Source organism: Pyrus communis, chromosome 2, assembly GCF_963583255.1.
Source record: "Pyrus communis chromosome 2, drPyrComm1.1, whole genome shotgun sequence".
NCBI lineage: Eukaryota > Viridiplantae > Streptophyta > Magnoliopsida > Rosales > Rosaceae > Pyrus > Pyrus communis.
In genome coordinates this window covers 19,569,873-19,593,060 of record NC_084804.1, presented here as the reverse complement: position 1 = coordinate 19,593,060, position 23,188 = coordinate 19,569,873, and the positions used below count along the sequence as shown (strand labels likewise).

At 35.0% G+C, this 23,188-nt stretch overlaps 1 protein-coding gene and 1 pseudogene across 1 annotated transcript; one reads left to right on the top strand and one right to left on the bottom strand.

Moving 5' to 3' along the window:
* Positions 1–11,168, top strand: part of LOC137724921 (uncharacterized) — a 27,193-nt pseudogene extending 16,025 nt beyond the window's left edge.
* Positions 11,169–14,983: 3,815 nt separating this feature from the next.
* LOC137724544 (LOB domain-containing protein 38-like) lies at positions 14,984–15,852 on the bottom strand. The gene is made up of 2 exons (XM_068463306.1): positions 15,669–15,852; positions 14,984–15,447 (listed from the first exon to the last, which is right to left on the bottom strand). Exons 1-2 carry the CDS (start codon positions 15,850–15,852, stop codon positions 14,984–14,986), a joined length of 648 nt encoding a protein of 215 aa, XP_068319407.1.
* Positions 15,853–23,188: the final 7,336 nt, after the last annotated feature.

Here is a 23,188-nt window from a genome sequence, read left to right as displayed (position 1 = left end):
AAAGCTTTGCTAATTAGTTTGTTTTGTGAGCTTTCTTTAAGAGTGTGCTCTATTTTCTTCTTCTTGGGATCATTAGAGTTATCTTGGATACTCTTCTTATTCAACATGAGAGACTAATAGTGGGAACGGTGAGAGGAAGTTAAGTTTCTCAACATGGTTGGCTAGATTTTTGGTGAACCAAAATCGGGAAGAGAGAGAGGGAATTTTTTGAAAGAGGAATAAGTTTCAACAGCAGTTTAGGGAGGACTAGTAAAAACCTAGATAGGTTAAAAGGAATTACACCCTAGTATATCGTGAAATAAATCTAGGCCATTCACCAGCAATCAACAGATAAAATGAAGCAATTAAAAACGAAGAGCAAAGATCGAAAAACCCTTTTTAACTCCCAAAGTACTTATGAGACCTGACAATTGGTTAGAGCATACATGTGAATAAATTAGGGGGTTTAAGGCCAGACACATACCCTAAAGGATGACCAAACTAGCCTTAACAAGGATAACACAATAAGGGAAGGACCTAAACAACAAACAAACAACAACCAAGCAGACATTTCTCATAGAGAGCAACTAAAGAACAACCTTAATAACTATGCCTCCCAAAAGAAGAAATTGAAATAAATGTGGACTCAAAATTAAAACATGCAATGCATTTCACAAATAGCATACCTTCAAGACCACAATTAGACAGTGAAAAATAGATTAACACAAGCTCATAGATCAATTTTGATGGGACAAGATATGGGAATGGGATTGGAGAAAGCAATCTTTAAATCAAAACCTCAACCAATGAAGCTCAAAACACATTTTTAAAGGCTAGCCAAACTTTTAATAATCCATTAGATTTAAGAGCCATCACTTCCAAGATAAATTGAGCAAGAAGCAAAACACAAAACTACACACTTGGAAAGACAAAGCCAAGTGAAACTTTAAGATGGCATGTAGAAGTAAGCAGCCCAAGATATTTGATATGGTTAGTGCAAGATGTATTTGAAGCACATCCAAAACACTTTTGAACTTTTTCTAACAAGAGGGAAAATAATTGATGACATATGACATTGCATGTGAGTGCATACTTGTGAGGATGAAAGATTAATACTTCCCCTATTTGGATAATTAATAGCACATTTACTAACCTGAAATCGGAATGAGAATAAGGAATCCGATTCCGATTACAGATTATGTCTATATTTACTAAAATTCGGAGGAATCAAAAGTGTGTGGGGTCCACACAAAAAATGGAATCCAATTCCTGAAATTGGAGGATTTGGATTCCCAACATATTCAAGGTAATTGGATTCTGGATTGCCCAAGCAATCAGAATGATAATTTTTTCCTTTTATGCCCTCACTTACTTTCATTATTTCCAAGATTATCCTTTTAACCTAGACTTATTTTTTCTGAAAATGCTCCTAACAATTTCTTTCCTTGTCCTTCTAGCTCACTAAGCATAATTCTATGCTCATTCACATTATGCACAATTCCATACATATGCCGAAGAGAAAAAACTACAACTTGAGCGAGAAAATTTAGATATTAAAGTCAATACTTAAATTTATAAAAAAAAATAAACAAAATCATTTTAGTATTTTTATGAAATAAAAAGAAATTTAATTTTTTCTTACTATTATATACTATATCAAATTTTATTAAAAAAAAGTACATAAAAATTTGATTTGAGACAAGGACATTTTAATAATCATACTAGTTTATATTCCGATTTTGCTGAATTAGTAAACAGCTTTATGGAATTGTATTTCGATTCCGGATAGTTTAAGTAAACAACTTCAACAGGAATTTGATTTTGATTTCACCTCATTTCAATTCCTCCTCAATCTAATTTCTTCTCAATTCAATTCCTCTCAATTTGATTACGGATTAGTAAACGCGCTATAAGTGCCCATCATTTGTGACATTGATGCTCAATGTTGATTTTCTTTTGAAGACCAAAATGGGCAAGAAAATGGTGATAACCTGTCCCTACTTTTAAGATTTTATTAATTTTAAAATAGTCAGTTGACGAAAATGCCCCTAGAGGCAAGGATTTTGATTTCTATTGACCATCATTTAGAGATATGTATGACCTATTCTTTTGGTGTATTTGCATAGTACTCGACAATACGAACACGTAGGCGCAAACAGAACATAATTTGTAGTTATAACGAATAAGTTATTAACGAACGAAGTTATTGGCAAAATGGTCATTTGACCATAATCTAGAATGCAAATCTGGAAGCGCCACATGGACGGCTGTGATGGAGAAAAGAAAGAGATGGATGGCTGGGATTGAAAAAAAAAAAAAAACTGCCGGATGACAGCAAGAGAAAGGGGAAATAAGAGCTTTGGGAGAAAGAATGAGGGGAGGTTGGCCAAATCGGGGGAGGAGAGAGGAAAAAGATGGACCAATGGGAAGAGATGAAAGGAAGAAAATGAGGGGGAAAACTGGGTTCCCTTTGACCTGCGAGACCCGACCTGTTTCCTACATATTTTCTGATGGGTTTCCATCGGATTTCCAACAAATTGGACCGTTTCCCATGCCCAATCATCATCTCACCACTCTCTCTTCCATTTTCACCCGAAATTAGAAGGACATTTGGTGGTAGTTTTGGGGAAAAACGGACGGTGGTCCGTGAGGGTGTACGGCAGCGATCCGCTAATTTTTAGAGTTAGTCGGAAAATTGGGTTTCCATTCGGTGGAAACCGCCACCGGCGGCGGTGCGTGCGGTGGCACGTGGCTAGTGGGCTGATATTGCCTTTTTACACAGAATTCGATATTTTAAATCCGTAATAAGTATCCATTCAATGTGATTCGATTGTTAAAGTTCAATATTGAATATTTCTGCTACATGAATATTTTCGAGAATGGACTAGAAATGAATTGTGAACTACAAAAGGCTTGATCCCTTCAAGGGTATGTAGGCAGTCTAACAGGAGTTAGATGTAGCCTTAAAATTACCGAGATTAATCTTTTGTTGAAAATTTGTCTAAGAAAAGGAATTGGGTGATTAATTTTAAAAATTAACTTTATGTTTTTGGTAAATAATTTGGGTTATAGATTTTATGAGTAACTAAGAATTAAATAAAAGAATTGCGATTAATGCTAGTAAATAAACAAGAGTTTAATTGGGGTCTATCATAGTAATTATCTTCCGAAATAAATTTTCGGGGCGTTACAAAAACAATATAGAAGATGGTGGTGTTTTACATTGGAGTTGATACTTAAGCTCAATTTATGGCGTAAGTAGTGTCACTACTACTCAAATATGACCAAAGTAAGCGTAGCCCTAAAAACAATAAGAGGTTTTGTTAAATGAAACGATGATTTTTCAGAGGCTAACAACCATAGTAAGGGAGAACCTTTGACATCACAGTTGAAGGATTATCCAAGGTTAATCTATATAAAAGTGACAAATATGAGGAACAAGGTATGCAGTTTGTTGACATACACAACAAAAATAGGTCGAAGAAAGAACATGCAGAAACTGAGGCAATTTGGAAGCATAGTTATTCAATATGTTCACTAAGCAACAGACCATCGAAGAGATTTGAATCTTCGATTGTCCATGAAGTGTGAAACCATTCTGCTAGTTGTTCCTTATTTGGTATCCAAACATCAACAACATTTCCATCTCTTTGCACAACCCATCTAAGGGTAGGATAGAAACTTTCAGAATAATTGAAGGACAACTGCATCGTAAACTTTATCCAAAAGTCAAAGATATGTACATGATCTTCATGCAAGAGATTGATTATATAATCAATGATAATATCCTTATCACACAAATTACTCAAATCCAAGATCCACAACACAAAATTATATGCAAAAGTGACACGAGACAAGTTTGCATAAAAAATAGAGAAGTGAGCATACCTTTGCAATTCATTGCGGGGCGCGTTGCAGAATAGATTGGATACAATTTCAATCCCCAAACAGGGAGATTTGGAGTATCTATTGAATGGCATAAGTATTCGTTGAACACAGGTTTATACATGGATTGTTTATGAATGATCAAACCTTTTGTGATGATACAATGTCTTCGTTCAAAGCCTTTGGACTTAATATCAAGCAAGATGAACACATACTAGAGTGCTAAAAATTAGAAACAATCTAAGAGCATGTGTGGTATCATTTACAACTTTTGACAAGGAAAGCTAAATAACTAAAGCTAGACTTCACACAAGTCTTTGTGAAAGTAGGAATAGGAAGAGATTAAGTATAGGGTGGCTCAGTTGAGTCCTATACAAATTGAAATTACCAAAGATCGAAATAAGCCTTGGATAAATACAAATCATCCCAAGGATCAGAATGCCTACATGATCAGATAAAGATGAATAAACCTCATAGTAGGGCTAGGTTTAGAGTCCTGGTGAAAATCAAAGAGGTCGAGACTGGATGAAGATGCAATTTCAATTAAGGAGGATAAAGGAATATTTAGGCAAATGCAGAGCAAGCACAGTCCCATTAGAACTCTACCTCGGCATGCTTGTGTATCATGGAAGCCTTGCTCTATAAAATAGAAGATGCTTTACAACATTAAAGCCTTATTTCAACTCAACGGACAATTAAGAAAACCCTTCTCACACCCTTGAGAAAGACATTAACTATCCTAACTTCCCAGCTAGCACATTCTCGCCAACACATCTTTAGTATGGATAAGTGAACAACATTGTGTTGGCAATTGGCGACACCATCAGTTCAAGTAAGTAAATGGCACTGCAATCGTAGAACCAGGCAATTTAGAAGTATCTTCAATTTGGACAAGTGAACAACATTTCTTATGGTTGGTTGATTATCTATCCAAGTCTCGGCCAATGAAGAGTTTCTAACCTTTTCACCAAAATAGGTCATCTTATTCACTTCTCGCCATAGTGAGATGTTTCCAAGTTACCCTTTGTTTAGCATAGTGAAAGCCGAACCAGTTATTGAACTTTGCATTGATCTAGTAACCTTGTCTTCATGTTCTAGAACCCAAGACCGAGAGACGTGTTCCTTCCTCAACCATAATCTCTTGATTACGTATAGAAGTCAGCAACGTATTCAACAGTACCAAAACCACATCTATTCTACTCGCCCGACCAAACTCAGTTGGCAGTTGGCATGCCTACATAGCACAAGAAGACATAGTTAGGTCATAATTACTCAATTTGCACCACGTAAGAATTTTAATATCTTAGATTAACAATTTTACAGGCAAAAAGGATTGACTCATTTGATGGGGTAAGATAATTAAGCTAAGTAAGAAAGCATTTCTAACTATAAGAGAGTAAAGTTACATCAATTGAACTCGTCTCCTAAGATTACTCTGATTCTGACGCTTAAGCACTAGTACAAAAAAATAATTGCACGACAGATTACGTTGCACAAGGACATTTTGCGCAATGTTAACAACTAAGCGTCACGCAAGGACATTTTATGCAAAGAGACTTTGCACAACATAGACTGCCGTGGCGCAAAACAGTTTTGCGCAAAGAAGGTTCACCTTTGTTGTGTGAAACTATTTTGTGTGACCAAGATTGTCGTTGCGCAACAAAGGTGAACCTTCATCGCGCAAAACTATTTTGCGTGACGGCAGTCTTCGTGTCACAAAGTCAACTAATTTTTCCACATAACTGAAGCAATTTGAGAGGCAAAAAATACAAACCTAGTTGCAGCAGGTTTTGGGCGTGTCTCCTTCTTCTGGGCAAATATAATGTGACCTTTTAAAAGTTTAGTTTAACAAAATTTCTGCAGGCAGACAACTGTAATCACCTTTTGTAGACCTTAATGAATGGTTCCAAAACTAAATTATTTCTTCCTTAAGATTTTGTGGTATCTACTAGTGTAAATATTTTAAATTGAAGATCAAATTCATTCATTGTATTCATATAGGGTCAACGAGTGTAGCTGTAAAAAATCATCAAAATCAAAGTTACAACTACCGTTAAATTGTGATTTTTAGTTTATAACCCGTAAAAAAGTTTTGTCCCGTTACTTGATCTTTGAATGTTTATTTATTTATTTATTTTTTGGCGTATGCGATCTCAAAGTCTATACAAACAAGTTTGACGGTTCGATCGTTGAAACTAGTTTCGTAGAATGCATATCCCATCAAGTTCAATGGTATATATATATATATATATATATATATATATATATATATATATATATATATATATATATATATATATATATATATATATATATTTATTTATTTATTTATTTATTAAGTAGCTTCAAATTTATTTATTTTGTTATAACACTTAAGAAATTGATTACTAAGTAGCTTTAAATTTATTATTGTAGTTCGGATCGGGTTTTTGTTAGAAAAATATATTATTGTGTTTTATGTAAAATAAAAAATGAATTTGAAAGGAGTAAAGTCACATTTTCAGTAAATTTTATAATAATTTTTTTTAAAAAAAAATATAACTTGCACGACGTCACAATGGGGTCGTTGCGCAAACATACTTTGCGCGATGCAGAAACCAATGCGTTACGCAAAGGCTATTTGTGCAATGCACAAACCAATGCGTCACGCAAAGGGTGTTTGTGTGAAGAACAAACTACGTCGCGTAAAGGGTTTTTGTGGTCTACTTGTGTAAATATTTTAAATTGATGATCGAATTAGGTCATTGTATTCATACAAGATCAAGCAGTGTAGCTGTAAAAAATCATCAAAATCGAAGTTAAAATAACCGTTAAATCATGATTTTTCGTTTATAATCGTTGAAAAGTTTTGTCCCATTACTTGATCTCTGAATAGCTTTTTTTTCTTTGAATTTTTTTTTTTTGTGATTTTTCGCGTATGCGATCTTGAATAGTATACAAACAAGTTTGACGGTTCGATCGTTGAAACTAGTTTCGTAGGATGCGTATCAGATCAAGTTCAATGGTATATATATTTATTACGTAGCTTTAAATTTATTTATTTTGTTATAACACTTTAGAAATTGAATGGTATATATATTTATTAAGTAGCTTTAAATTTATTATTTTTGTTTGGATCGGGTTTTTGTTAGGAAAATATATTATTATGTTTTATGTAAAAACAAAAAAAATGAATTTGAAAGGAGTAAAATCATATTTTCAGTAAATTTTATAATAATTTTTTTTCAAAAAATATAACTTGCGTGACGTCACAATGGGGTCGTTGCACAAACATACTTTGCACGACGTAGTAACCAATGCGTTATGCAAAGGCTGTTTGCTCGATGCACCAACCAATGCGTTACTCAAAGGGTGTTTACGCGACGAACAAACTGCATCGAGCAAAGGGTTTTTGTGGTCCACTTGTGTAAATATTTTAAATTGACGATCGAATTAGTTCATTGTATTCATATAGGATCAAGGAGTGTAGCTGTAAAAAAATCATCAAAGTGGGAGTTAAAATAACCGTTAAATCGTGATTTTTCGTTTATAATCGTCAAAAAGTTTTGTCCCGTTACTTGGTCTTTAAATGTTTGTCTTTTGTGATTTTTGGCATATACAAACAAGTTTGATGGTTAGATCGTGCAAATTAGTTTCGTAGAATGCGTATCCCATCAAAACAATAGATTTACTAACACTTAAGAATTTATTTACACTTTCATTACGTATACCATAAGATTTTGTGGTATCTAGTGTAAATATTTTAAATTGAAGATTGAGTTCGTTCATTGTATTCATATAGGGTCAAAGAGTGTAGCTGTGAAAAATCATCAAAATCGGAGTTAAAATAATTATTAAATTGTGATTTTTCGTTTATAACAGTAAAAAAAGTTTTGTCCGTTACTTGATCTCTAAATGTTTGTTTTTTGCGATTTTTGGTGTATGCGATCTTGAAGTATATACAAATATGCTTGATGGTTGGATCGTTGAAACTAGTTTCATAAAATATGTATCTCATCAAAACAATAGATTCACTAACACTTAAAGAGTTTATTTATACTTTCATTAAGTATAACATAAGATTTTGTGGTATCCACTAGTGTAAATATTTTAAATTGAAGTTTGAGTTCATTCATTGTATTCATATAGGGTCAAGGAGTGTAGCTGTAAAAAAATATCAAAATCAGAGTTAAAATAACAGTTAAATCGTGATTTTTCGTTTATAATCGTCTAAAAGTTTTGTCTCGTTACTTGATCTCTGAATGTTTGTTTATTGCGATTTTTGACATATGCGATCTCAAATGATATACAAACATATTTGACGATTAGATCGTTGAAACTAATTTCGTAGAATGCATATCCCATCAAAACAATAGATTCACTAACGCTTAAGAGTTTATTTATACTTTCATTAAGTATAACATAAGATTTTGTGGTATCCACTAGTGTAAATATTTTAAATTGAAGATCAAGTTCATTCATTGTATTCATATAGGCTTATGGAGTGTAGTTGTAAAAAAATTCATCAAAATCGGAGTTAAAATCGTGATTTTTCGTTTATAACTGTCGAAAAGTTTTGTCCCGTTACTTGATCTCGGAATGTTTGTTTTTTGTGATTTTTGGAGTATGCGATCTTGAAGCATATACAAACAAGTTTGACGGTTGGATCGTTAAAATTAGTTTCGTAGAATGCATATCCCATCAAAACAATAGATTTACTAACACTTCAGAGTTTATTTATACTTTCATTAAGTATACCATAAGGTTTGTGGTATCAACTAGTGTAAATATTTTAAATTGAAGATCGAGTTCATTCATTGTATTCATATAGGGTCAAGAAGTGTAGAAGTAAAAAATCATCAAAATCAGAGTTAAAATAACCGTTAAATCGTGATTTTTCATTTATAACCGTCGAAAAGTTTTGTCCCGTTACTTGATCTCTGAATATTTATTTTTTGCGATTTTTGGCGTATGCAATCTTGAAGCATATGCAAACAAGTTTGACGGTTAGATCGTTGAAACTATTTTTGTAGAATATGTATTCCTTCAAAATGATAGATTCAACAAATACTTGGAGTATATTTTATACTTCCATTAAGTAGAACATAATATTTTGTGGTATCCACTAGTGCAAATATTTTAAATTGAAGATCGAATTCATTCATCGTACTCTTATAGGGTCGAGCTTGATATTATGAGCGATTATATATATACATTTTTTGCACTTCTACAACAACAGTTAAATTTTAATCAATGGTTTATGAGATTATAGTGACAAATTTCGGAATTGACTTCTTCACAAAAGTTGTCGAGCTTGATATTACGAGCGTTTGTATATTATTTTGTACTTCTACATTAATTAAAAACATATTAAAATCTTAACTACAATAATAGCCATAAAATTTAATCTTACATATGTAAGATTAAATCCTGATCGTTGAATTTAATCTAGCAATTAAATTATAAAAGTGTTTTTCGCAGGCTGCCAAAATTTTGGCATGCGCCCAAAAACTATACTGTATTTCCAAAGAGAATGCCATTTAGCACTCTCTCCTCAATTTCATTTCTCTCTCACAACTTCTCTGCCTTTCCTCTTTCATAAACAAAACCCTAGCCTTTATCCTTCATTTCTCAAAATCTCTCGCAGCTTCTCTCTCTCCTTCGCTCTGTCGCAATCCATGGCCTTCTTTCCATGTCGCTTGCTGCCCACCACCAAAAATTCAAGAACCCAAGAGATCCATTCCAACAAAACTCAAATCCACACCTAATCCTCAGCTCCCAGACTCACGAGACCACCGCTTTTCGGTTAATGTTCTAAGGTTGAATGTTTTTCATATTTTTATCATTTTTCTTTATAAATTTGGTTTTGAATTTGCAGGTACTCACCTCTAACAGTCATCCACATCCACATCCCCCTACTCCGCAACCTATAATTTGGGTATACTTTGGTTCTAACTTTTCTAGATTGATATGTATTTGACTATTCAAAACTGCCATTAAAAGCTTTGCTTTTGGAGCAAATTTCCCCAATTTCGTTGAAAACCTTATAAATTCAGCCTTGGTTTCGGCCTCTTTCTTACTTCCACAGCTCACTTCATTGATTCGTCTATCCATTGCCCAACAAACCCTGGTAAGGGTTTTCAGGAAGACAGGGTTAAACAACACTGGTGAAGCAGAAAAAGGGTAATAGTGGTGGAGGCGGCTCAGTGTGTTGTAGGTTGTGCTAGTGGCGAGCAGCCAGGTTGGGTGTGTGCTTGGGAGAGGGGGCAAGATTGTGGAGAAGATTAGGCAAGAGAGTAGAGCCCACATTAGGATTTTGCCCATAGACCAGATTTCGCCATGTGCATCCCCTACAGATGAGTTAATTCAAGTAAAGAATGCTTCTTTTTTTGGGTTTAGATTGCTTTCATTTACTTGCATTGGAGATGATAGAAATGTTGGTACTTTGTAATTGTGTGTTTTTTAGTATATTTATCTGAAGAAATAAATTGCTTTGAGTGATTAGACTCGTCATGTCTGCATAATGACTTGGTGTGATGTGTAAGTCCCACCAAAGTTCTTCTGATTACAATGATGTACTAGGTATTCATGCTTAGACCTAAATGTCAGCGAGTGCTCTTCATATCTTATTAAAAATATGCATAAATGGGGAAGACCACATTATGAATTTTTGGTAAAACTACAAAGACATGATTTCCATTACTAGATGTTTTCATCCAGGCAAAGATGGTAGAACTTTAACTCAAAACCTGCCCAAGGGCAGAGAAAAGGGTTAATAAATACAAACAGGACAATAATTGTTAACACTATGATGGAAGCATGCTTCACGTACTGTGGAAATGCAAATAACATGTTTTGGTTTTGTTGTGCTAATGCATTACTCAGGGCTATATTCCTGTTGGTTTGATATACAGATAACATAAGACTTTTTAGCTGTGAAGAAAGCACTTCTGTCTGTTTCAGGTCGTCTTCAGGATAACCCTAAGGTAGATGTAGCTAACTCTGGTGCTACCAAAATTTCAGGGGGATCGAGTCACGAAACTGGTATACCTGCACAAGTTGACCCTATTACTCATCAAGGCTTTGGGCTTGGCTTTAATGCATCGGATTATCACTCAAGGAATTATTCTTCTAATCCCGAGCCTGAAAATATTGGAAGCGGTAACAGGATGGCTATGGAAGAAGAGGTGGTATTCAAGTTGCTATGTCATGTTGATAAGGTTGGTAGTCTGATAAGGAAAGGTGGAAGCTCAGAGTACAACACTAGTGAGTATAGGGGCGTCGATTTGGATGCGCTTATGCTTATTTCCAGATTTTCATTGTAGTGGATGAATGTTCGTAGCACTACATTCGAACTCCTTGATAGTTGGCTTAAAGTGGACATGAAAAACTAGCTTTATAAGACATATTATAGGATTGTAACAAGTACTTGCAAAATTTTTACATTGATTTTTTTGTATATGTAGTTGAATATATGATTATTAATATAAAATAAAAATTGGCATTGAAAATATTATTAAATTAAAAAAAATTGTATTTGTATCCTTTTATTTTTGTCAACAAAGTAGGATCAACAAAAATGTACAATTCCAACGACTCTTGACCCTCACAAATATGTTTTTGTGCATATTTTCGACAATTCTTAATTGTCAGTAATCATAATTGCGATGATTGTGTGCTCTTGTAAACAACATTTTACTGTTGGAAAATCATTTTTCGACATAATGTTTTGGTCATAAGAAAATCATCGCAAAAAATAAATGTCATCATTTGGAAAGTATATTCGATGGCCATACAAGTATTTGTGACCACACAGACATGTCGAAAATAAAATAATTTTGTCATTTTTAAAAATGGCTGTCATGAAATTATGATCTAAAATTGATGCATTCCATAGACAATGATATAAGACAAGGATAGGCTTGGCATGCAACCCATCATCTTTAATTTGACATTTGTTTTCACAGATACACACATATATATTCTTTGAATTGTTCTGATATTTGTATCATAATTAAACTTGTGGTTGTGTGGTTTTGGTGTAGTGAGATATGAGGAGTGATGAAGGAGCTACATAAACTATAGCGAGCTGCATGAAGTAGTGAGATACATGAAGGAGCTATATGAAGGAGTGATGAAGGAGCTACATACACTGTATGTACAAAAGGGAGGATACTTTTATCTGCATGTCTGAAGACTTGTGTTAATATGTTCAAACACATATCTTAGGTTTGTAATGAATGTATTGGCTTTACCAAATGGATCTTATATACGTTTGTTTTTATTAATGATAATTCAAAATATTCTTTAAACAATGCTCAGTGGAAATTTTACCAAAAAACATATATTTCTTGCCTCAATTTCCATTGGTTTATTAATCATTTTTTATAATTTAATTACAATATTTATAAAAAAAAAAAATTAAATAGGAAATATTTTGTCAAAAAAAAATAGAAAAAAAAAAAAGGGTTTGGACGAAGAAGTAACATGTGTCGCGCAAAGAATTTTTCCGCGACCTAGGTACTGTTGTCGCACAAAGACCTTTTGCGCAACATAGGTTACTTCTTTGTCACGCAAACACTTTTGCGCGACGTAGTGCTGTCGTCACGCAAAGACCTTTTGCGTGAGCAGGTTTTTCAGTCGCACAAAGTCCTTTTGCATGACGCAGATTGTCTCTTCGTCACGCAAACTTTGCTTTCATTGCCTTTGTGCGACAGTTGGCATGCGACGAAGGTTTCGTTGGACTAATTTTCAGGCAACATTTTTTGACCTTGCATGACGAAGGTACCTGCGTCGCGCAAACGGTTTTTTGTACTAGTGAAGGCTTGCATGTATAAACACTCAACGTTATTAAGCTTCACGTTATACGTATCATTAAGAATTCCCTTATGTTGCAAGACTTAATAGTATCAATACGATATATATGCTGGTCAAATTTAAAACATCGTTACATTTCAATGAACTTTGTAACACTACGTCCACAGGCGCATGCCTAATTGTTTGGAATCACTAGATTAGATTATACTGTTTGTTCATATATTATGATATATATATATATGTGTGTGTGTGTGTGTGTGTGTTCTATAAAAGTGTAAATACGCCTCTTGAAGCTACTCAAAGTAGGGGTGGGCACGGGCCGGGTCGGGGATTACATTTTCTAATATAGGAACCGAACCTTACCCAGCCCGGTTGAAACGGGCCGGGTCCAAGGGTCCTTTTTTTTTTTGTTTGAAAAAAAAAAGATAAAATTTGCACATATTGCAAACTGCACAAATTTGCACAGATTGCAAAACTACACAGCTTGCCTTCCCTCCTTCCCAACCAGATCATAATTCATCCAAAGATGTTTCCCTCCTCTTCAGACAACCACAGCTTCAAAGTAGCACAGTAGCACCATATTTCCAAACTCAATGAATCACAGAGAGTGAGGGAGAGAGAAAACCTATCTCTGAAACTCAAATTCAACAAATTAGCTGATCGAATCGATAATTTGGTTAACCATAAACAAGAACAAAATATGAGATTGCGGCGGCAGCGACAATCTAATATAATCATCAACCAAAATAAAATCTAATTTCAAAAACAGATCAATATAAGAACATCGAAAATTGAATTGTATCATCATCAACCAAATCTACACCGGCCATTGGTGAAACACAAATCGATAATCACCGAATCGACAATTTGGTTAACCATAAACGCATACAATCACCAAATTACGAACTTTTTGAGATGCAATCGAAATACAAATCGACAACTGTGAACGATAAGAACTAAGAAGAATTGGACTACAGTGAATCAGAGATGACAACTGAGATTGGAACATTAGAAGAAACAAACTAAAACTCACCAGAGACATGCCCGTTCTAGAAAAATGTTTCGCTCAGACTTTAGATCCGAAATATGCAAAGCCAAAGAAAACCCAAACTTTATTATCAGTATTACAGTGGGAAAAAATTGGTAGATGCGAAGCGAAGAACCCTAAATGGTGGTAACATATCAATCATCAATCTACAAATGCAATTCAAATTTTAAGAAAACAGTAAATGGTGGCAACAGGATTCAATCATCAATCTACAAATTCTAACTTAAAACCCCTAAAATCCCTACCCCAGATATTCACAATTTCACATTAATAATGGTTGGTAGTGGTATTGGACCACTGGTGGTAGCAGTGTCCTCGACGGTGGTGATGGGATGATGGTGGTCGTGACGGCAGATGTGGTGTTGTTATGTTGGTTGCGACAGTGCTGTGAGAGTATGAGAGTTGGAGCTCGATGGTGGTGATGGGGTGATGGTCGCGACGGCAAAGGTGGTGTTGTTGTGTTGGTCCCGATGGCAGTGAGCACTGTGAGTAAGAGTTTGAGAGTTGGAGTCGAGGGGATGGACAAGGAGGGAGTCGAGGGAGGGAGAGTCTGAGAGTCTGAGAGACTGAAGGTGAATTTTGGAACTCGGGAGGCGGAATTGGCTAGGGTTGAAACTAATGGTTGAGATTGGATGAAGAGATGATATCTTAAATCTCGTCCGTCCATTGTAATAACAAACGGGTTGGTCCGGGTACCCCCGGTTCCTATACTTTTGGAACCGGCCCGAACCGAAAACTTCAAAGGCCCGCCCCGCCCCGCCCCGTTCTGTTTTTACAAAATTAGGAACCGGCCTGTACCCGCCCCTAACCTTGATTACCCACCCCGACCCGCGGTTCCTGTACCCGTTTGCCCACCCCTAACTCAAAGGCCAACCATTACTACTCAAAGGCCAAAGCCTACACGATTACTTTCAATTTTCCATCACTAAAACTAAGACAACCCTTACACACATTAAACAATCACAGATGTCCGTGTATGTATTTCATCTTGAAATCATGGCCCTTGAACATGCGATTTGCACATTGATTGCCTAAAAAAAGAGTGAATATGGACAATATATAAGATTTATTTTTCATTTAATTTCCAAGTCAAAACAAAACATGCATGGTAAAATAAAAGAAATTTTTTCTGATTAAATCTTAGTAAAAGGTCAAAAATCAAAGCAATACAAGAGTGCTTTTATGCTTATACAACCCAATATTTTTTAATAATTTGTGGAAATATTTTCTTCTCCACATTATTTACTCGGCAACTACAAAAAGGAGAACAAAGTTTCAAATGAATAACCTCAGAAGCTTTGTTCTCTCTAAATTACCAGCAGTACAATTATTCTCTGGTGCAGAACTCCCCAACGTCGTCGTTTCTGAGTGTTCAACTGACGGCGTTGCCGCTCTACAATCCCTACGTTTCGTCCTCGACATCAATCCAGTTGCAGATGCCAAGCTAAGATTGAGATCGGGAGATCGGAAATTCTCCACGTAATCATCATTATCATTGACATCAAAATTAGGCCTCTTCCTCTTGGTAGACTGCCGTTGTACTTCTCGAACCTGATGTTCACGAACATAATGGATGTCACGACTATACTCGGGAAGTGGCTCCAACGCGCCGCCACGTAACACCGTCTCCATCGCCCCCTGGCACACCTCCCACTTCCCACTCAAAAGAAGCCCCATCGCCCCATTTACCGGATTCATAGTCCGCCCCACCGCCTCAAATAATAACGACTGAAACAAAGCTAAAAGCAACAAAACCTAATCCTCATCAGCGATCTTAGATATCTTTAGAATTTGTTTATATATATAGGCCGCAATCAGACGTCCACACTGCATACTTAACTATTTTTGCATCGTTGATTGATCATCATGCAAAAACAACATATTACAGTGTGGATGTCTCAACCAATATTGTATGCACATACTTTGATTTTGATTTGATAGCGAAAAATGTTATATATACCGGGTCGTTGGGACTCAGAGACGGCGTTGATGAAGGAGAAGAGGCCGGCGCGTCCAAAGAACTTGGCCACAAAAACGGTAGCGTGGGCTTGAGCTTGGGGATCTTCCATCCATTGTAGGCACTGCCTAAGGATGCAGTTATCAATGCAACCCTTTCTTAGAACTCGGCATCCATTGCAACTCATTTTTCACGCATTAATATATTTTAAAAGATCGAACTCTGATGTTGGACGACGACGTCGGCGACAACAACAGGACTAGATGATCTAACCCTAAGGGACTAGCCTGCGTTTAAGTAATATTGGAAATGTGGGAGGGCGTTATAATTGGCATCATGACTTGTATATATATAGAGAATGAGAGTGGGAAATGTCATCTTATTGTAAGACCTGGCGTATATATTAAATTAGCTTTTAAAATTTATAAAGAAATATGGGGAGGGTAGTTATTCATTATCGTGCACGAGGAGTAATTCGTGATATCAACCAGCATTTGATTTGATTAACTAGGGTTAAGTTATAGAAGGTAAAGTTGTGTACATGGTTGACTCGACTGTATAATCGAGGGTTTTAGGGTTGGTTCCAAACTTCCAAGGAACTTGGTGAGGGACGGCTGCGGGTCTCCGCACAACGGTTTGGTTCACATGATTTCATTATTCCCCGTTGGATGTACCTCTGCATGGATATTATCTAACATCTGTGACCAGATTCTTTTTCTGTTTCTTTCTATTACTAGTTGTTTCTGGTTGTACTATAGCTTGTACTACTCATGCGACTCTTGCATGCAAGATTAAAAATGTTTAGAGTAATGCTAGGAAGACTAAATTTTAGAAATTAAAATACATGGAAATTGATGATTGGTTTATTACTTAAATGTTGATAAATGTGATCATATTTATTAGAGACACATCATTTAGTTTGCTAATTTTGTCTTCAAATTTAGTCTTCCTAGCATTACCCATATATTTAGTGTTTTTTTACTTTTTCTTTTTGTTGGAGGCTTGGAGCAAATTGCCTCAACAAAATTCCAACAAACCATGGAGTTCATCAACTGAAAAGGTTATAATATATGTGAACCCCCAAGCCAAAAGTTAGTGCTACTAGGATGATTACCATCTCTAGTTAAGCATTATTTAGAACATACAAGGGAGTGAGGAGTCTACTTGTATTGAATTTGACAGCCAATTAAGTTGGGTGTAAATGTGCATTCTAGCAACCATCCATTATTGCTTTTGCATCTAATAGTAGAAGAATATCTGACTTTCTCTTTCTTTCTTTTTTCAAAGAATGATAATCCCTTTACAGGACAAAAGGGTATCACATATTATACTTAATTAATATAAATAGAAGATTCACATTGTATTATTTTGACTAAATTTAAGAAAATTCTTCAAAGAATCACATAATTAATGAATTTCATTAATTTTTCTTCTTCCTGTTGATGACATCATTACTTATTTGGAATAGATCGGAAGTTATGAAATGAGGAAGTCAAGAATAAGGAGAAAATGAATGTGCATTAGATTATGAATTGTATTGTGGAATCAGTATTTTGATTCCGTAAGTTAGAAATCCGAATAATTTTCAAGAGTAACTTTAGGTAAACATGCAATAAAATTAGACTCTATGCGATTAATTTTCCATATTAAAATAATTCGATAACATAAGATGTTATACAATATGATAAGTAAAAGAACATTATTACACATAATCATATGTCTTTTATTAAACGAATGATTTAGACAAATTAATTTCACTTAAAGAGTTAGTGAGTGGCTATATTTACAAGGCGCAGGAGTTGCGAAGAAAGTGGCACGACTGATACGATGACGATATAGACAAAGCAAAGGCATTGAAGTTATAGTCGCGACTCGGGTACGTGGCATCTTTATCTTATTAGGACCACAATTCATTATCTAATCTCAAATAAAATATGTTTAATTTATTGTTAATTAAGTGATGTTCCAACAAAATGAAGTTTGTGGAGAATGGGATTCCAATACAATTAAATTTTCATAGCTCTATTTGATTTGGATTTCACATGCTTCCGAATGTAAGGCCACTCTGGTCATTATGGATTATGCTAGTCTATATTGTGGGTGGTGTTACCCACACTCTCATTTTTACTTCTCACACACCTCGTTTAATTTCCAGTCGTTGGATCAAATTAATTGAAGAAAATTAATGGACAAAAGTTACAAGAATGATGGAACATCACTTGGCCGTACATACGATGCCAAAAAATGAATTCATTAGATTAATTGTAAGACAAGGATGTGGTATAGGATGTTTCCATTTGCAATTGAAGCTATTCCAAAACGTCCCTTCTGAGAGCTAGAAGGACACATACTTTTCGGGAGAATTCAAGACATGACTTTCAGCCAATATATGAATGTTCTTTAACTATTTGAACTTTAAGAAGTTTCCCATAATTTATACATTTTGTTTTTAGTTTTGCCCGCATAATCTCAAAACCTTTTTTGTGAAGCCCTCTATATATTGACATTGTTAGAGCTGCACTTTTTAAGGTTTAGAATCTTTCATCAATTAGTTTCACAAGCAAATGGTGAAGCTCTGTTTATCATGATAGGGAAAGGTGCGTCAATAAAGAGTAACGTTTACCACATTCGGCGATTATATCTTTATAAACGTAAAGTTAAAACCCACTTGGATGAATAAATCTCACTTTATTGGATTTCGGATGAGTGAGAAACGTAATGTAATCGCTAAATATAATATTATGTGACTAAACCCCTTGTTTTTTCGATGACAGAAAGAATAACCCTAATGATCCAGATCTGTCAGCAACTACAAGGCTTTAGGATAAAATCTAGATGTGTAATCAATCATTTGCAAACTAAATATGTTAAGTAAACTCATGCGTTTACACCCGATTCTGTGAAGGTTTAAACCTAGGACATCGAAAATTACGACTTGTTCTTACTCACCTATGCCACTAGACCATTTGGGTTAAGGGTAATACTATACGGAGACTAAATTTTTTTGTAAACTAAATGACATGAAAATCGATGATTGTATTATTACTTAAGTGTTGATTAACGTTTTGATTTCTTATTGGTGACACATCATTTATTTTCCAAATTTAGTCTACCTAACATTACTCTTCAGATTTAATTAAATAGTTTAATCTTTTAAGGGTCGGTTTTCCTTCAAATAAAAAGAATTCAGGTTTAGCAAATAAAACACATTGTGCTTACTTGGGATTGTACTCTTGTGACGGCAAATCCTTCGTAATGTACGCTCCACAGGTAAAGATAAACGTGGTTCATCCATGGCCTGTCTTTTATTCCCCCTGTGAGCCGTATACCAAGCCTCTGTGTATGCATTGAGTTGTCTTTGGCAGAAACAAAGCGCACGAACATACAAACCCTATCGATTTGAATACAACTAAGGGAAGTTAACAGCAACTTATTTTAAGCAAATATCTGCGTAATTTAGTAATATATCATGGATAACTGCTAGCCGCGACACACAGTATGTGACCTTTAACCTAATCTGTGATTTTTCTTCTTGTTTTTAACTGAAAATTTGTCACCTCAAAGAAACGAAATCCAGATGTGGAAAATGGGTTCCGGAGAAAGTTAATGTGAATGTGATGATGACGATCATTTCCAAGATTGTGGGGTGGCTTGTAAGAGTGACTTCAGGTTTTGAGCGGTTTCTTTTATGCAGGAGTGATTGACTTTTGCTGTCAATGGTTCCCTATCATTCTAGCTATTAATTTTTTAACAAATAATAGCGAAAATTATATATCCTTGAAATTCGTGTGTTAGAATTAGGGCTGATTTGAGATTGTAATAATTTTAAAAAGGAAAAATTAAATGACTTATTTTCTTAATCTTAGAACCAAAATATGATTTTTCGGACATGCACAGAACATGCATATGATATGCGCAACAATAGAATAGAAATTATATTTTTCCTATCCTTGTAATGACTTAATTGTCTTCGTATATAAATTGATTATTTCTTCCAACCCAGTCAGCATTTACATCTTTCTCTGAAAATCTCTCACCCAATTCCTATGTCAAAGAACCCTAACCACCAAATCGTGGGGAAATGGCGAAGTTGGGATTTCTTCCTCAAATCATCATCTTCTTCCCCAAATTTGAAATCTCATTCAAAACCCATATGGGTCCATCTAGTTGTATTTAGCAAAATCTCACTGTATTTTGTGAAATCCTTCCAAATCTGGAACCCCAAATTCGAAATCCCATTATATCCCTTCGTCTTCTTCTCCGTTGATTTCATCGGATTCGGGCTCGCCGTCGACATTTTGGGAAGAGGGAATGTCATTGGAAACGACAATTTCTTACAGAAAATGACTCATTTATAGGGCTCGTCATCTTCTTCTGTATGTTTAGTGAATGATTTAGGGAATGTCGTCGACTGTTTTTTATGCAATTTGTGTGCTTTTTTCATATCAGAACCTCTCTTTCTCTCTCTCTCCCGGTAATGTTATGTTAGTGCTTGACTGGAGAAATTGATCGATTTTTTTCTGATATTTCTTGCAATTTCTTAGATTTTTCTGAGATTTATTGCAATATCTGAGATTTTTATTCTTTTGGGTGTGTGGTTTTGGATGTATTAATGGATTTCACCTGAGAAATTGGGATTGTGTTTTGACATTACAAACAGATGAATGCTAAAAAGCTACTGTATGTATATGACATGCATATGACATACTCACAAATCTGAGTTCAACCCAAAAACCCAAAGCTCAAGCTCTCTCTCGACATCCCTCCCTTTTCCAATCAGAAAAGTGATGCAATGAGCTTAGAATTTTTAAAATTTATTTGTGGGTATTTAAGTAATTTCAATTTTATAGATGGTGTGCATGGCATGTGAATGGTCGCTTTGTCGTATTTTAGTTCCAAAATTAAGCAAATGAGTCATTTCTGTCAATTTCTCTTTAAAAGCAACTTATTATTAAAAAAAATCTAGAACATCAAATGTGTTTAGTAAAATTTAAAAATAAAAAAATAAAAAAAGTTTTTTTTTCTGAAAGCACTTTTTTTTTTTTTTTCCTAAAAGCCCTTTTTCAAAAAAAGTTTTACGAAACAATCAACAACTTTATTTTACAGCTATTTATTTGCACAGTACAACAGAAGCAGTTTTATTTTATTTTATTTAAAGTACAGTAATACCAAACTAGCCCCTAGTATTCTTCTAAAATAAAATACTTGCAACTTTGCATGATTTGCTAGGTTTTACCTGGAATAATGATTAAATAGGTCCTTCTTATTCCATCCATTGCGTTTTAGGTACCTTCCCCTCTCTTTAGTCTAGTTTTGAGTAGCGATATTACCTGGAAAGCACAAGATGCATATGAACCATCTTATTTCTAGCTCATTGTGAGGCTAAGTCCACTCTCTCTTCTTAGTATATAGATAATATTGTTTGTTCAAAAAATAAAAAATAATAAACACAAGAGGCATATAGTAAGTGAAAAATACATAAATGTATTATTTGGTGTCATGTAGCATTAAAAGCTATGGCCATTGGATGACCTGAATTCACAGGACTCCAAGAAAATCAATAATCTAATACTTGTAGCATTTAATACTACATATAGCATAGATGAATTTTCCAAAAATATGATGAAAAATCAACCATTATTTTAAATTTTAAAATTTATTTATGTAAAGTGTTTACCATTTTCATTTGTTCAATAGTACGTTAAAACTTAATTTGTAGAATACGTAAATTTTATGTCTTGTTAGAAAAAGTATGGAAATTGCGTGTATTAACTATTAAGTGTCATGAAGACGAGTGCATACACATGTATATTTAAGTGTATAGTAGAGTTAATCTTAAAAATGCATGTATTTTAGTGAATCTGTTTGGACCCAAATTTACATCATCGGCCCGTGTAATCAAGGCCGTTGAGTAAACATAACTCCCAATCGTTGGATGGAAAGTGAAGATAATTTTGTTATTGTTAAAGGATAATATTATGATTTTTATCATAATAATTATCTTTTAATATGAATTATCCTAGCATCTTTTTCAACCAGATAAATAGGGTGTGAATTATATCTTGAAGCAAGTGGTACAGTTTAAATTGAGTTGGGATGTGTGTGTACGTGTGGATTGGATATGTTGCAAGATGATATTAAAAATGATGGCTTTGGGTGATAACGAGACAAGCCTAGAAAAGCTAGGTTTTTTGGTGGTGGTATAATGATGACCTACGAAGCCTAGGTAGGCTAGGCTTTTCTTGTTTTTTTGCATGGTGATGGAAATATGAGTTTCTGCTGAAGGTTTTTTAATGAGATCAGAAGCCTAGGTGGGCAAGGTTTCTGATGTGGTGTGGTAAAACCTAGATAGGCTGTTGCTTATCTAACTGACGAGTTTGAAAAGTCAAGGAACAAAATCAATTTGAAGGATATGCTTCAGTTCCACAAATTAGGATTGCAGTAGGACTCTACAAAATTATTTGCCCGCACCACACAACATTTTCCTATAAATACAAGACTCGGTGCAACGAAAGAAGGACCTCCAATTCAACACACAACTGCCCTGCGCAAAACCTCTCAAACACCTTGAGATTTTTTATTTTCTTTTTCTCGCCGACACATCTTCAGTTTGGATAAACAACACTGTGAAGGTAACCGGCGAACACCTTCAGTTTGGATAAACAGCACTGTTGCCGTAGAATCAGCCGACCAAGGAGCACCTTCAGTTTGGATAAACAGCATTGTTGCCGTAGAATCAGCCGACCGAGGAGCACCTTCAGTTTGGATAAACAACACTGCGTCGAGGCTGATTGGTTACTTATCCAAGTCTCGGTCGAGAAGGGTTTTCGAATCCTTATTGGCATAGGTCATCTTATTAGCCTTCTCGGCGAAGTAAGGTGTTACGAGTTACGACATTCGGCGTATTGGACGCCGAGTGATTTTATGATTGGATACTCACAAGTGAGTTTCAGAGTTCAGCATTCTGACGGCCGAACCACATTCACCATCAAGACATACATTACCTTTGAATACTTGTATCCGTACAGTCTGGTGTCGATTCGACGTGCTTATACTCTCATGAATATAATCACTATGACCGAATCTGGCGTCGACGATTTGTGAACTTCGCAGAACTAGCAGCCTTGTCTTCAGGCTTGAGAATCCAAAGGTCGAGATTTGTTCCTTCCTTGGCTGCAGTTGCAATATAAAGAAGTCAGTAACGCGCTTAACGCAACACCAACAAATTTTACTCCTCGGCCGAGCACGAACGACGAGTTGGCACGCCCCGCATTCAACCGAATGACGTAGTTGGCTTATTAGTTACTCGACCTACATGCCACATAGGCTTGGTAGTTTTTAGGGCCAACAGAATCATTCATGGAAAATAAGTATTTTTTTTTCAAAAATACGTATATAAAACGTATTATACTCTAAGTTACTAAATTGTTAACAAATTATATACATATTAACTGTCTAGTATGTTAATTTTGTTTTATACTGAAAAAGAATAGAATGTATTTAATTGAAATTTTGAGGAATTT